The sequence below is a fragment of the Anastrepha obliqua genome, chromosome 4 (genome assembly GCF_027943255.1).
Source record: "Anastrepha obliqua isolate idAnaObli1 chromosome 4, idAnaObli1_1.0, whole genome shotgun sequence".
NCBI lineage: Eukaryota > Metazoa > Arthropoda > Insecta > Diptera > Tephritidae > Anastrepha > Anastrepha obliqua.
This window is the reverse complement of record NC_072895.1, coordinates 27,172,453-27,189,296: the sequence shown is the minus strand read 5'-3', so window position 1 is coordinate 27,189,296 and position 16,844 is coordinate 27,172,453. Positions and strand designations below refer to the sequence as shown.

Below are 16,844 nucleotides of genomic sequence, written 5' to 3'. Positions count from 1 at the left end.
AGGGTGTTTTTTTTAGAGGTTAGGTTTTCAAGATGAAATAAAACGTATATAATTTAATGTCATGGCCAAGAATTTAGCTTTATTATAATGATAAGGGTTTGCCATTATGTTTTAAAAATGATTTCGGGCAAGTGGCCGCCGCGGCTGGCTCGAATAAATTCCAGCCGAGAGGCCTAATTTTCGACCACTTTTTGCAGCAATTGGGGCCGTATGCCAGCAATAACGCGCCGAATATTCTCTTCCAAGACGTCAATCGTCTCGGGCTTATCTGCGTAGACAAGCGACTTCACATAGCCCCACAAGAAATAGTCCAGCGGTGTTATATCGCACGATCTTGGAGGCCACGCCACAGGTCCACGGCGCGAGATAATGCGCTCACCAAAAGTTTCCTTCAATAAATCGATTGTTGCGTTGGCTGTATGGCATGTAGCGCCGTCTTGTTGGAACCAAAGGTCGTCCACATCAACATCGTCCAATTCAGGCACGAAAAAGTCATTAATCATGGCTCTATAGCGCTCTCCATTGACTGTAACATTATGGCCGGCTTCATTTTTAAAGAAATATGGACCAATGATTCCCTCTGCCCATAGAGCACACCAAATAGTGACTTTTTGAGGATGTAACGGCGTCTCAGCAATGGCTTGTGCATTATGTTCACTCCAAATGCGACAATTTTGCTTATTGACATACCCATTCAACCAAAAGTGAGCTTCATCGCTGAACAAAATTTTCTTGCGATGCGTCGCGTGAACCGAACCATTATTTTCGTAATAAATTTGCACGATTTGCAAACGTTGTTCAGGTATAAGTCTATTCATTATGAAATGGCAAACCAAACTGAGCATAAATCAAGTGACAGCTGTCAAAAAGACCATCTACGAAAAAAGTAGTGCCAACTTGAAAACCTAACCTCTAAAAAAACACCCTTTATATACTTTCCTTCACTCCTTCCGCTTGACAGCTTCTGCAGATGGGATTGAAAGGGAGGTTGAGTCTGGCTGCAGTGATGCGTAAAATGTTTGTTCGAGAGCATCCTAACAGGTAGTTCGTCCTTTGGATTTTGTACGACGGCCATGTGTTTTTTGTTGTAATACATGTAGTTAATTGCTTCCACCTTCTTTCGGCTAAAGCATGATAGTGTCAAGCAATCTGTTATGTCTAGTGCCGGACCTTTTCTTGCTAGCTCATCCGCTATCTCATTACCTCGGGAACCCATATCAGAGTAATTTCATGCCAATGACTAAGCAACTCTAGTTCCTCTCTGCACTGTAAGACTAGTTTGGATGAATAGAGTTAGAGTTGATATCTGTTTGACTGTCTGAAAGGATGTCTACTCTTGCACTAACTTCCTTGTAGAGTTTTAGTGATTTACATGCTTCTCTGATTGCTAGTAGTTCTGCCTGGAACACGCTGGCGTAGTCAGGAAGTCGAATTGACTAAGATAGTTCATCTTAGACCCGTCAGTATAGATTTCAATATCGTATGCTCCAATCACCTTCCCTTTGCTCCATTCGGTTCTCGGTGGAAAACATATCGTAAATTCTTTCTTGAAGTTAAGGTCGGGGACTATGTAGTCTGATTTGTTTTTGAGCAGTGAGGGCCTCTGTAGGAGAATCTTCCTGGGACCGTACGAACTTGTTGTCCAGCTTCCTATATCTCTGAGTCTCACCGCGCTGCAAGTAGCGATTGTTTCTATATGTAAGTCTAATGGTAATAGATGAGTTAGTATATACATTGAGCGCTTCAGTAGGACTGGTGCCAAGCGCTTCTGTAGTTAAGATACATGCTGTTCTTTGTATCTTGTTCAGCTTGGTTTGGTTGTATTTCTTTTCTATAGCGGGCCATCAGACTAGACTTACGATGGCTTTGTAGGATTTGGATAGTTTTGGTTGGATACCCCATTTTTTACCTAACATTCTCATACATGTGTAAAGTGCTATATTCGCTTTCTTTACCCTGTACTCTACGTTGGACAACCAGCTGAGTTTGGGATCTAAGATAACACCTAAGTATTTTGCCTGTTGGATTAGCATCAGACTAACGCCGTTTAATTTTGGGTTCTTATCTTTATCTTGGTTCTCTTTACACTTAAACCACAGTCTGTGGCCCAATTGCTGAGTAATCCCAGAGCTCCTTCCATACTCTCACTGATTATGGTTGGAAACATTCCTGAAACCATAAGCACTATGTCATTGCGTACGCCACTGCTTTAATTCCCTTACGGTTGAATTTGGTAAGGATATTGTTGACAACTATTAATCAGAGATGACAGCTAATAATCAGATGAGACCCCTCCCTGAGGCGTTCCCCTGTTGACAGAGGGTGCGGCTGCCTACCTCACCGATGATTACTCTAGTTTTATGCATGTTCTGTATCCATTCGTTGAGACCTATGTCTGTCTGTGCCTAACATATGAAGAGCCTCAATTATGGAGCTTGTGCTAACATTGTTAGAAACCCCCTCTATGTCGAGAAAAGCGTCTAGTGAGTATTGTTTGTATTCTATGCTCTTATTAATCGTACTTACAACCTTATGAAGAGCTGTTTCTGTAGATTTTCCTTTGAGGTAGGCATGTTGGGATGATGAAATTGTTGTGTTTGTAATATTCTCTCTGAGATATATATCCAACAATCGCCCGAGAGTTTTAGAAGGATAAGAGGAGAGAGGATAAACTGATGGGTCTGAAATCTTTTGCTGTATCATGACCGCGTCTACCAGCTTTGGGGATAAAAATCACCTTAACCCTCCTCCAGCTTTTTGGAGTATGCCCTAGCATAAGACTTATTTTGAAAGAGACCCCTAGCTACGTAATTGTCGATTCTCGAGTGTTCGACAGCACGACAGGGAGTATCCCATCTGACCGGCTGCTTTGTATGGTTCGCCCATAGAATTCTATCTTGGGATACGATGTACATAGTTGATTTTATTGGGTGACAGGTTGCACGTTTGAACACTATTACTATTGTTCTCAGTCTTTTCTGGATTTTGTTTTTATTTTTGGCATGCGGACCTTGGACGTGGAATCTTCTAAAGATACGTATGAACCGACTCATACGTATGCCCGATTCACATGCGATATTCCCCGGCTCTTTTGAACTGAGTTTCGTAGTGCCTGCGGACTAGACCAGCCCATCGCCTCGCTGTTCTGCTTTTTCCTCTCGGTATTACCAGTTAAGATATTTCTTCGAGGTCGCAGGGGTGTTTATTCGCTCATTTGTCTGCGTTCGTTGTCATCGTGTCTCAGCCGTCGCATAATTGTTCAGGCTACGTTACAACCGTTTCTTCAGATTTTAGCATATATTGTACTAGGCTAGTAGCTGTCATGCTCTCGCCAATATTTGAGCGCCACGTGCTTCGTTCCCCATCAAATCTAGAACACTTCAACAGGGCATGCTCAGGCGTTTCATGTTTTCCTTGGCAGTATAAGCAAAATGGGGAGTCTGTGTGCTTGTGTTCGTACAAATACTGCCTGAAACAGCCATGCCCAGTTAAAAACTGTGTCAACATGAAGGTAACGTTTCCATATGTTCTCCGGATTCATTTCTGTATGTCGGGGATCATAGTGAAAGTGGTTCTTCCCTTCCCACTATCGTTCCATTTGGTCTGCCAGTTTTGCAGAGCGGTTTCATCGATCCTCTGTAGGGACGCTTTGTCACCAGATACCCGCGCGTTTTTTGCATGCTGGTATTTTTGTTTCATATCATACATTTTGCCTTTGCTGCTTCGTCAGATATGGTCCTATAGCCTCTGCTAGTCTAAGCCCAGACGAGTGCAACCATTGCTTAATTTTATTGATGGTGTCCTCTACTCTTCTAATGTATCGGACGAGGATTTCGTCCATTCCCCGACTCACACATTCATGTCATAAAATTATCTGTCAAATAAAGTTGGTTCCACAGATATTAACATTTTTTTGACGTGATAACGTCTTATAATTCGATTTAACAGGCTGCACGCACGAAAAAATGTGTCGTTACCTTGCGCAAGGTAACACTAGCTCATATGTCGTTACCTTGCTCATTAGTGCTACCTTGCTCATATGTCGTTACCTTGCTCATTGCCGTTACCTTGCTCATTTGTCGTTACCTTGCTCATTGCATTGAATGAACTGCAAGCGAAAGCGCGGAACGAACAAAGCAAACGAACGGCAACGTTCGACATCTTGCTCTCTCCTATTTAAGTGAGCGTATATATGTATGTATATGCGCATATGTACATATATAAATTCACGTATTTGTATTTGCATATGCCTTCTTATTGATTATTATTAATTTGATTTACTTGAAGAATTTAAAATAAAACCAAGTTTGTTAATAATACCTGTTGTTTTAATGTTATTATTATTTTTTTATATATTTTTTTATTATAACGTCTAATAATTCTATGTAGCCGGCTGCACGCACCAAAAAATGCGTCGTTATCTTGCTCATGCGTCGTTACCTTGCTTGAACAGCATGTTATGTTATGTTATGTTGTGTTATGTTATGTTATGTTATGTTATGTTATGTTATGTTGTGTTATGTTATGTTATGTTATGTTATGTTATGTTATGTTATGTTATGTTATGTTATGTTATGTTATGTTATGTTATGTTATGTTATGTTATGTTATGTTATGTTATGTTATGTTATGTTATGTTATGTTATGTTATGTTATGTTATGTTATGTTATGTTATGTTATGTTATGTTATGTTATGTTATGTTATGTTATGTTATGTTATGTTATGTTAAAGTATATTATGTTGTGTTAATGTTACCTCATTCTCTATATCCATACAAAATATCTATCAAACAAATAAAATTAAAATTTTCTTTTGAAAAATGCAACCATTCAATCAGTATTTTCTTATGACGTTGTCACGTTAAACTATCGTCAGTAAACCAACTTTACAGACAACCTCTTTTTTTTCTACATTTTATTTCCATTTAAGCTTCGCGCCTCTAAAAAAACACCCTTTAGTACACAATAACAACCATATTTTTATAAAAGAATGTGAATAGTTTTTGAAATTGTAGAAACCTTGTGAAAAATGTTCTGAGTTATTTCGCTAATATCTGTCTCAAATGGCGATTTTCGCCATATTTTATGGTGAAGTGAAACGAACAGCAAAAACATCTCAGCCGCATTTTGCTCTAGATTTTTATCTTTTACTGCCCAAATGTATTTATGTGTATGTATGTATTAATTCCATTCAAGTATAACAATTAAAGAGTTGGCATACAGCTCTAAATAATATGCAAGCGCTTCTCGATTACCTCAGCTTCGAGTACATCTTTTCTATTTCACGCTTCCGCAGCACTGCCAAGGCTCCGTAGAAGCCACCCACTAGCACCCCAACGATTAGCAATGCCACCGCAAAATAATAAATAAACAAGTCGAAGAGATGCAACTGGCTGGATGGCATGCCAATACCAAGCGTTTTCAACTGTGCGCCACCCTGATGGCGCAACACATAGTCCATCCAGTACATGCACGTCTCCACAGAGCCCAGCGGCCGATCACGATAAGCACTCGCAACTTGACGTATCGTCAATGGATATGTGTGGTCTTCTTGTAACGCCTGCAGCGCCCAATTAAGTGACACCTCCGATAGGTTATCACGACTTAGTTGAATGGCTATACCCAGGCGCACTGCCAACGCCATATTGTGCACTTCGTTGCGGAATATGGGCATACCAATCATGGGCACATGCCGTACTAAGCCATCCTGCAGGCTAAGCAAATCACCATTCATGAGAAATGTGCGCACATGTGGATGCGCCAATATGTCGGCTTGTGTCACGGCATGCTGCACCATTATGTTGGCAGGTAAATCCTTCAACTTCGCATGATCATGACATGTCCACACCACGCGCTCCCTCAGTTTGCCCAATGTGTTGAGCAGCAATTGCAGCGTGTGTGGCGGTATATCTGCGCAGAGTTGTTCATTGCCTAAATTCATGTAGATGACGCCAGCACGCGACTCATCTAGAAAGCGGCGTATGGGCCAGGGCAATTCGCGCGGCGGTCGTATGTGCATGCCGCCGGCAGCGATTGTGTTCGCCAGCAGTGGTCGTGGTGTCATCAGTGGGATGTGATTGTTGAGCAGCAGCATGGCCAGTTCCGCCTGCAGCGTAGCGATGCTAAGCACACTTGCACCTATGGACGTATACAAAATGTGAATTGATTACGTGAACTTGATTTGTTATATACAAAGTCGAATGCGAGTTATTTTTACCTTCAAAGTGCGCAAAATGTTTTCGTATTAGTTGTTCCTGCGCACCCCAGTTGGCCTTCACAAATTGCTTGCGGCGTGACAAGCAGTTGCGTATGACTGTCAGGCGTTGCCAATAGCCCAGCTCCGGTTGGTATGTTTCGTAATCGTTGGGCGAACAGGCGGTGGGCACCATTTGCTCCAGCACGCGTTGCATATAATTCTCGAAATTGGTGCTCACAATACCAATTGTGGGTTTCCCGTAGAAATGTCCCACTGCTAGTAATGCTTCGGTGTAGAATAAATCGACAATCACCAAGTCATAATCGAATTCTCTGACAGGTAAATTAAGTAATTTAGCTACGGCTGTGTGCGACAGAAAATAATCGACGGCAGCGGCGCCCACAGTGGCCAGTGACTTTTGCATGGCTCCCTCGTCTAGTTGACTCAGTTTCAGGAGACCACCTGCCTCGCTGTTAGTGACTTCTAACACTGCGCGGAAGCGAATTCAAAGTAAAACGGAAACGCATGTGGAAGGATAAGAAAACATAAATGAAGTTAAGTAGGATTTTTTCAGAGAATACAAAAAAAAAAAAAAAAATATTACACTATGAATATTCGAAAAAGTTTCGTTTAATAATAAATAAATAAATAATTGGCGCGTAAACTATTGTTACGTGTTTGGCCGAGCTCTTCCTCCTATTTGTGATGTGCGTCTTGATGCTGGAAAGACCTACAGTTTTATGCCGCCTCCGAACAGGAGATGGCTATGTTTTTTACGAGGAACTTTTTCATGGCAGAAATACACTCGGAGATTTGCCATTGCCTGTCGAGGGACGACTACTATTATAAAACAATTTTCCTATGACTTGGAAGTCTCGTAGGTAGTTTGGAGGTTTTGAAAGTAGTGCAATGGATAAGACTTGGGTCTATCACCATGATCCTTAATCAAAAAAAGGGACAAAAGTGTGGTGTGCACCTGGTTTTTCAGCTCCGAAACGAATTCGTTTCCAGAAATTGGCCAAGAAGATGTTACAAGGGTCTTTCAAAAGACCTTGGTTTCGTTGCGTTGGTTTCGTTAATCTATTTGATTGCTGACTGGGTAGCTGATTAGCCTGCCGCTACCAATCCTAAGTGGTGGAAATGCCCACCAGTCGTTGCTTAGGAGCAACGCCTTCTTACTGCTTGGAGCGCCATCTGTGTTTCACATTTTTCTGGCAGAAGGATCGCACAGTTGCTTGAGGACTTCGCTAAAGTTGATGTGTCTGCGCTATTACCGCGGTTACCCGCTTCCTCTTGCTGGCGCCACTTGATGCAATGTGGAACTGTTTGTTTTTGCTTGTTTAACAGCCACAATGCAAATAATGCGGTGACTATTGTTTTGTGCGGGTGTAAGGATAGAAAGGATGGAAAGGATAAGTTTTTGGGTTTGAGGGAAGAGATTTTTTTTTGGTTTTTTTTAGAAACAGGAAAAGTAGGTAAATTTGGAAGAGGGCGAAAACCGTGCTTTACGTGGGATTCGAACCCACAACTTCTGGCATGGCATACTAGTGCACTTACGCTAGAGTACCGAGGCCTAAAACAATAAATTTTTAATTCATTGTGACCTTTTAGACCAAAAAAAATTCGTGAAAAAAGACCCAGTTAGCAAAAGAAGAAATTATTTTTCATCAGGACAATGCACCGTGTCACAAGAGAATATTGACCATGGCTAAAATCCATGAATTAAATTTCTGTATTCACCAAATTTGGCCCCTAGCGACTTCCATGTATTTCCACACCTAAAATACAGTCTGTGTCAGAAGGAAAGAACCATTTTTTTACTTGTAACTTCAAGATATATTTCGTTCTGCTTTTTGTTTGCTGCATAATTTCCCACTCAACGGCTACGACGCCAGTGCTAACTCAGATTAGTGTCGTTCGAAACTTTCTCGTAAACGCAACCAAACAAAAATGAGTGAGAAGTACGCGAAGCGTTTCGAGGCGGTATTTTTATACACGCATTCGAAAGGGCCGAAATTATCTAACGCCGCGGCTGCAAAAGTGATAAAAAATCAAAAAAGTTTGTTGTTATGTGGAATCAGCGGTAGAAGGAGTACAAAAATGTTGATGACTTTCCCGAGCGCGACTTGAAGCGAGTGACGACAAAACAGCAGGATAAAGGGATCGTCCAATTTTTTAAGCGGGACACTTCTTTGTGACTATGCCAAGCACGATCAGTTCCTGCTAAAAAGGGAATAGATGTGAGTGTCAACTCCATCGAACGTCGACTAAAGGCGGCGAACATATCCTACCGTCCCACATCATCAAAACCACTGCTCTTAGAAAAACACATTGAGAAACAACGAAACAAGAAAATGGCGTCACAGTATTGGACTGGCCTTCTCAGTCCCCAGACGCCCACCTCATAAAAAATGTGTCTTGGCGGAAGGCCAGCCCCTGATTTAAGGGGGGAAGCTGGTCTAGAGCGCAAAAAATGGGCATATTTTATGAATTTATTTTGACTCAACAAAGGAATCAATCGAAAATCTGTGAAATAGGTTTAATAATATAGCTTTCATGGTACAAATACAAAATTTTTCGTCTGAATTAATTTCAAAATGGCCGCTGTCCAGCAGTTCTCCTAAGGCGCTTTTTTTCTAGTGGGTCCATTGCCGAAGACGTAAACTCCTTAATTTTTGTCCTGGATCAAAAAATAAAATTTTTTTAGTTTCTATATAACAACAGAAAGAGACGTACCTAGGATTTTTTCGATATTTTGTTTTTTCGCGAAATGGTGCACGTTTGAACAAAAAGTTACAATTTTCACTATAAAGAACGACATAAAATTGTTGATTAAAAAAAAAACTATGTAATATATATAAAAAATCCTACGTACGTCTCCGGAGAAAGATATTTCGAATGTATTGTCAAAATTTCGTAAGAATCGGTAAAGATTTGTTCGAGTTATGTCTTCGGCCAGTTTAAAAAAAGTGATTTCGAGAAAAACGCGTTTAAAGTTGTAAGTAGCGTTTGGGGCATACCTGCGAGGCACTGCCGTCGAATGAAAAATTTGGGCATTTAGACATTTTTGCTGGCATCTTTCATTTGGTATATTATTTCTAAGACCCTAAAGCACCTTTTAAGACAAAAAAAAATTTTTCGATTTTTTCAAAATTCTAGACCAGCTTCCCCCCTTAAAGCAACTCGTGCGCCAAGTTCGCAAAATCTAGCCCTGTTTGTCGACGAGCTACGCAGAAAAGCTGGTTCATAGCATTAAGAAGATGCCAGGCTATACTCGACAACGATGGAGACTACTCGACTTATTGGGATAATCGCGACTCGTAGTTTTGTACATACTTTCACGCAAAAAAAATTGTAAATATATATCTTTTGTATTTCATGAATAATCGCGGTTCCTTTTTTCTGACACATACTGTAATTGATACGTGGAAAACGCTTTTCATCAAATGATGAGATCATAACAACTGTGGAAGCGTATTTCGCAGCCCTTCTAGGTTCTCACTTCAGAGATGGAATTCATCAAATGGATTTGATGGAAATTGGATTGGTTGAATTTAATCAAGTGCTCCATGGACAATATTTTGAGAAACAATAAATACCTTTTGCGGTTATTTGTAAATCTAAAAGTACAATTCGTAAATTTCTAATTCTAATTTTCCACAATTAATTTCCCTCACAGTATGGGTGAGTTCGCAAATTTACAGGCGCTCCAAACTGCGAATATTCAGCTCAAATGGGATGTCAGTATTGTTGTACCGAAGGGTAACAGGGCTGGTCTCAAACACCATCACACATCATCTTTCGTCAACAAATTTCGTTAACAAACCCGATTCATTCGATCAAAGTAGAGTCGGCTACCATGGCAATGTCACACCAGCCACCAGAGGGAGTCTCCCTGGTCTCCTACGCCGACGACTGCACAATAATGGCGTCGGAAAATGACATTGATGGCTTGCCTTTCTCGGTTCTTTACTGCGAGGTACCTACAACTTTCCCCATAAAGCCCACGGCGACCCTCCTCACCACCTGTACAAAGGAGTCAAACTGCAATTTAAGATAAAAGTCGATGACACACCAATTCCGACTGTTAACAACCCCAAAATCTTGGGAGTTACCTTCGACAGTTTGCTCTCCTTTTCAGCGCATACAACCGCTATTGCCACTAAAGTCCAGAATCGCAACAAGGTTCTCAAATCCCTTGCCGGCAGCACTTGGGGCAAAGGCAAAGAAATATTGCTATCGTCATTTAAGGCAATTGGCTGGCCGGTTCTAAACTATGCTGCGCCTGTCTGGTCGCCTGGAACTAGTGGCACGCAGTGGATAAAGCTCCAGACTTGCCAAAACACTGCCATTCGGACAGCGACGGTTTGCCTCCTGATATCCCCTCTTCAACACCTTTACAATGAGGAACAGGTGCTCTCTGTAATGGAGCACAACAAACTGCTCAGCAAGCAGTTCCTCTTAGGGTGCTACCGCAGGTTTCACCCTTGCAGACACCTGATTGAGCCTCAGCCGCCTCCTAGGCACATCAGGAGACACCTTTTAAACTACGCCGACGAGATCCAGGACAAAACTAACAGACATTTACTGGACCAGACAGTGTTTAGACAGACATTCAATGACATTCATCGGGAGACCGTTACCACCTTCTTAAGCTCCCGACCACTGAATGCCGTAATCGGAGTCCAACCATCACCTACAGAAGATGAAGAGCTTTAACAACAACAACGTGCTGTGGAGGACAACTTATGAGGAACCCATCCGGTAGCGAATCACACGCTCAGAAAACCACCAGTTAGCATCACGAGAATGACACTGGACTGGAACCCGCAAGGGAGCAGAGGTCACGGTCGGCTAAAGATCACTTGGAGAAGGTTGATGTTGTACGAGCTAGCGGATGCCCACCAGATGGCGTAGAAAAATGTACGACGAAAGAGTCTTATCGAGGCTTTATAAAGAATGGTTAAATTTTAAGGGCCGATGTTGAAGGTGAACCACACCTAAACGTCAAGTTTTTTTTCTGCATTTCATTGACATTTTTCAATTTCAGACTAACTCAATTTGAACAATGGAAAGATAAATAATCAATCAATGTTCAGAATGTTGGCAGGAAATGGCAACAGTGAGTGACCAATTTTCGAAGAAAATCATCTTCAATAATGAGGCACATTTTCACCTCAGTGGATTCGTCAATAAGCAGAATTTCCGCATTTGGGCGAATGATAATCCCAGAGTGATTGCCGAAAAACCAATGCACCTACAAAGAGTGACTGTTTGGTGCGGGTTATGGGCCGGCGGCATCATTGGGCCGTATTTTTTTTTCTAAAATGAGGCCGGTCAGGCAGTTACTGTGAATAGTGTCCGCTATCGTGAGATGATAAAGAACTTTTTATGGCCCGAATTGGAAGATATGGATGTGGACGATATGTGGTTTCAACAGAACGGTGCCACTTCGCACACAGCTAACGAAATAATGGCTCCCTTGCGCGAAAAATTTGATGGCCAAATAATCTCACGTCGCGGCGATGTCAATTGGCTGCCAAGATCATGTGATTTGGCACCGTTGGACTTCTTTCTTTGGGGTTATTTGAAAGAAAAGGTGTACGTCGATAAGTCAGCAACAATTCAAGAGCTAAAGGATGAGATAATTCGGCACATTAATGGCATAGAACCTCAATTATGCCCTAGTGTCATCGAAAATTTGGACCATCGGATGGAGGTGTGTCGCCTGTGGCCGCGGCGGCCATTTGGCCGATATTTTGTTCCATACGTAATTGAGCCATACCAGTTTTATCATAATAAAGAGAAATGACAATAATTTCCTAAAAAAATTGTATTTTATTCAAAATCAACACCGGCCCTTGAAACCCCTCTACTAGCGAGCAGTGCGAGTATGGAAAAAGAATGCTCTTGCGATTAAAAATTTCTCAACACTGCCATAACTCAATATCTACTGCTTAAATTTGGTACCAAATTTTACATACATACATTGCTTCCAAAATGGAAATTCCGGTTCCACAACTATTTCCTTTAAATTTTCCACACGCTCATTGAGACGATGACTGCTGTAAATCGTCACCTTAAACAAAAGCAGAATCAGAATGGAAATTTATTTAAATACTTTCAACGAATTTCAATAAGAAAATATTTTGCCAACTCACATTATGATCTCTCTTGGCCAACTCCAACATTAAACTTTGCATTACGCTGAAATGGCTTTCACTGGGATGTGCAAACAAGCCAAGAATTTTGGCCGCATCCACTGCTAGTGGTGACCATGAAAACTGATGCAGCAACAGCAACATAATTGGCAGGAAAACGACACGGTATAGTTGCTTTGACTGTAAAAAGAAATGAGGAAGTAAGTAAGTAATAAAAAAAGCATAGAAATACTGTGCGAGTTATTATTGCCCTTCCAGATGTTTTGCATTAGTAACTAATTTGTATGTGTAAGTAAATATGCAGTTATGTAAGAAGACAAGAAGCTCTGCGTCCATCAGTAGGCGAATATTTGCCTGCAAGTGGAGTTTTGCCTATAATACCGAATTTTACAGACACTTGCGACGTACTCGAAAACGCAGTAATAAGCAGCTGCATGATAAATATTTATGTATGGTAAATAAGTAAGTTTATGCAAAGGGTCTTTCAAAAGACGCGTCTAGATGTTTTTTTAAATAAAACATGTAGGTTAGGTTAAGTTTGGCAGTCCCATCGCACATAGAGACAGCGATGCCACTTAGACCACGAAATTGGTCCGTTGCGAGCCACATGGGCTGGGCTACATATCCCCTTCCATTTTGAACCATCCTCAGCTTTTGATAGATATAGATAGTATAGTATAGATCAGTGGTCGCCAACCTTTTCAATGTGTTGAGCTACTTTCAAGATTTTGAAATAAACAGCGAGCTACTTGCACAAGCCAACATAAATTAAATAATACACAGTTATATTCGACACACAATACATGTATTTATTTTATTAATATACGTTCTATATATAATAAACTTATGACTTATAGTGCTTATACTTATGCATAACTACGTCCATGTTCACACCTATCAATCGTAACAAAATTTTTTGCAGTCATAATGGCAAATCACAAGCGACTTAAAAAAACAACAAAACAGTAATAGTACATTATTATATAAATAAAATATGGGCAGATAAAAAGAGCATATTCAATGAGAAGGTTAACATTCTGACTCATCGATAATTTTTTTAATACAGGGTGGCTGATGAATTTTGCTACATTAAGAAACTCAAATAACTTTTTTTTTAGTGTATGGAATTCATTTATTTTTTTTCAAGTTGAAGGTCATTAAATTTTATTAAATGTAGCTTAACTAGTTTTAAAAATAATTGAATTTAAATGCCCCCCATGCTCGTTGACACAAGTGCGGCATCTTAGTAAAAAGTTGTTCATTGTTGCTTTGAGAGTTGCGACAGGAATAGCCGCAATTGTTGCCCGAATGGATTGTTTTAGTTCATCCAAATTTGTTGGCTTTGTTTTATAAACTTCTTGTTTACATAAACCCCACAAGAAAAAGTCAGGTGCAGTAAGGTCAGGCGACCTGGGGGGCCAACGAAACTCGGAGTTTCTTGAAATCAGTTTATTGGGAAATTTTCGTCGCAACTCTGTCATAACAGTCTGGGCTATGTGAGACGTTGCCCCATCTTCTTGAAACCACACAGAGTTGAAAGGAATTCTCTTTCGGCGTAGTTCTGGATAGAAAAATTCTTTCAGCATTTTCAAATAACGGTCTCCAGTAACCGTAACGGTGTGACCATTTTCTTCAAAAAAATAAGGCCCGACACTGCAGCGTGAAGAAACCGCACACCACACTGTCACGCGAAGAGGATGCAATTCCGTCTCGTGGAGTATCTGTGGGTTAGAAGTACTCCATATTCGACAATTTTGTTTGTTCACATTGCCGTTTAAATCGAAATGGGCCTCATCAGACATGAAAAGGCAGTTTAACATGTTTTGGTCTTCTTCCACCATTTGCAGGATCTTCTGGCAAAATTCCAAGCGAATCGGCAAGTCTGCTGCATTCAGTTTGTTAACCATTTGAATTTTGTAGGGAAATAAGTCTAAATCTTTGTGCATTATTGTTTGCAAAGACTGTCGGCTGACACCAAGTTGAGCAGATAAGCTTCTTGTTGAAACCCTTGGATTGCTTTGTTTGGCTGCAGCTACAGCAGCGATCGTTTCCTCCGTCCGAAATGGTGGGTTTCGATGATAAGGCCTTCTTGCGACTGTTCCTTGCTCAACAAAATTATTCACCAGTCTCATTATGGTCCATCTGCTCGGGGGATCGCCGCCAAATATCCGCCTGTACTCTCTCTGTACCAAAACTACGGACTCCAGTGCGTGATAGCGGCGGACTATCCAAATTCTTGTTTGCGTGTCCCAGTTATCCATTTTAATAAATTTTAAAGATCAATTTGCAAATTAAAACAAAAATGGAACAGATAACTTAAAAAGAAAAAAAGTTATTCAATTTTTTTTTGGTAGCGGCTTTCATCAGCCACCCTGTACCATTGGGATACCCATGGCCACGAGCAAACTAATAATCAAAAACAACATTAGCCAGGAGGCCAATAGGTCATGGAGAGATGAAGGCACGTGCGTAACAGCTAGGCTGCTAAGGCCACAAATACGAGTAAATAAGGAAAAGACAAAGGAACTGCTCAGCCTTTGAAGAGAGGATATCTCGAAAGTCGCGGCGAGCATAACCGCTCATGGGCTATTTGGCAGGCATTCCTTGAGACCAGGACTCGTCTCCCACGAATATTGTAGAGGTTGTAGAGATGAAGAAGAAATAGTTGAGCACTTCCTTTGCAATTGTCCACCCTTAGCTAAAACCAGAGCAGGTTTTATAGGTAAATACTTTTTCAATTCTCTTACGGGACTATCCGGCGTGGGTTTAGATCAATCGCGCGCTTCATCAGAGCCACAAAATGGTACACGAAGCAAAACAAATGAGGTTCCCGTTCCGAGCAGTGGTATCACAACGGACCTGTAAAGTCTAAGACCGACTACCATCATAACCTAACCTGTTCTATTATGTAAAATTTGTAAATCTGTCTACTTAACAAATGTCAAAGTTGCCATAGAGAAAAGGTACCGTCTAGGAATTATTCACTCTTGACCTTCAGGCGTCACTTTTGACAGACCCTTTAGGTGAATGTACATATGTGCATATATCCTAATACTTGAAAGTTCAAACCTATGGCAGACAGTGGTTGTAAATTTGCTATGGGCGCCATCCATTTTCTGCCCCTTTTTATGACAATAAATTTTTGTAAGGTTGCTATGAGTTCAAGAATTTTCATTGTGTTGGTCTTTTCATTTTCATTTTTCCTTATCCTGTTCGTTGCTTTATGGGTGATTTCAATTTAATTTTCTATCAAAAAAGCGAACGCTTAGTGCAAGGAAGAAGACAGCCAAGAGCAATTCATGCAATTTTATTTGGGCCAGAGTTATAGAGCTTCCACGGTGATGAAAGACTGAATGAAGAAATAATTTTGCTACCTTTTTAAATTGTGAATCAAGTATACCGAAGTATGTTCTTTATTTAAAATATACAACAAAAAAAAAAAAAATTATTTTGAATATTCACACATAACACAAACTGAAAAGGTAACTCAGCCAAAATGCAACCCTAAAAAATATAAAAACTAAAAATAATAAAAACTTGAAGGGAGTAGTAAATTTGTTTGTTTTGTTACATGACATGGCAATTTGAACGATAAAAGTTTCTGTGTGAATCGCATAAAAACAGTCGAAATGTGGATACTAAGAAGGCTACTGAAAATTCGGTGGACCGAGCGTATCTCCAACTCTGAAGTACTACGAAGAGTTAATAGCGAAAGAAAGCATCTAAGATGCATTAGACGCAGAAAATCAGCCTACTTGGGCCATATATAAGTATAGTATGCGGAAACTAAAGGGTGATCAATTTAGAGGTATCGGATTTTAAATTGAAATATAACAACAAAAATTCAAATTTATTGGGCAATCTTTACTATTTTTGTGTAGATCCATTCATGACATTTATTGTTTAAAGATTTTTTTTCTAGTTCCCTCCTCTCGGGAGCATGGGACCTCGACAAGACTCTCCTATCGTACACGGTTGTGTGCAGTTGTTTTTGCAACGATGCCGGCATCTGCTAGTTCGCGCAGCATCGACCGTTTCCAAGTGATTTTTGGTCGACCACGACCTCTGCTCCCTTGCGGGTTTCAGTCCAGTGCCATTCTCGTGGATCTATCTCGTGGTTTTCTCAATGTGTGACCTATCTATCGCCACTTTCTGCATTTGATTTGCCTAAGGATGGGTTCTCCGTTCGTTTACCTCCAGAGTACGCAGTTACTGAAGGTGTTTGGCCAGAATATTCTGCAGATGATGCGGAGGCATTTGTTGACGAAAGATTGTAGCCTCTATGTGTGGTTGTTAGAGATCACCCATGTTTCACTTCCGTACAACAATACGCATTTCATGCATGAGCCGAATATTCGTAGTTTGGTGCGCCTGAAGACTTGCGAACTCCCCCATACTTCATGTGTTCGCCTGAATGCCGCCCTTGATTTGCTTATCCTGGAGTTGACATCTTCATCTGCTCGACCAGCCGAGGTAGCAGAAGCTT

The 16,844-nt window shown here is 40.8% G+C and overlaps 1 protein-coding gene across 1 annotated transcript in view; it reads right to left on the bottom strand.

Moving 5' to 3' along the window:
• Positions 1 to 4,923: 4,923 nt before the first annotated feature.
• LOC129244063 (UDP-glycosyltransferase UGT4) overlaps positions 4,924 to 16,844 on the bottom strand; it is a 74,197-nt gene continuing 62,276 nt past the window's right edge. The window contains exons 2-5 of the mRNA XM_054881677.1: positions 12,359 to 12,589; positions 12,186 to 12,276; positions 6,219 to 6,686; positions 4,924 to 6,139 (exon numbers count right to left, since the gene is read on the bottom strand). Of these exons, the coding sequence (XP_054737652.1) occupies positions 5,253 to 6,139; positions 6,219 to 6,686; positions 12,186 to 12,276; positions 12,359 to 12,589 (1,677 nt within the window). The 3' untranslated portion in view covers positions 4,924 to 5,252. The remainder of the gene's footprint in view (positions 6,140 to 6,218; positions 6,687 to 12,185; positions 12,277 to 12,358; positions 12,590 to 16,844) is intronic.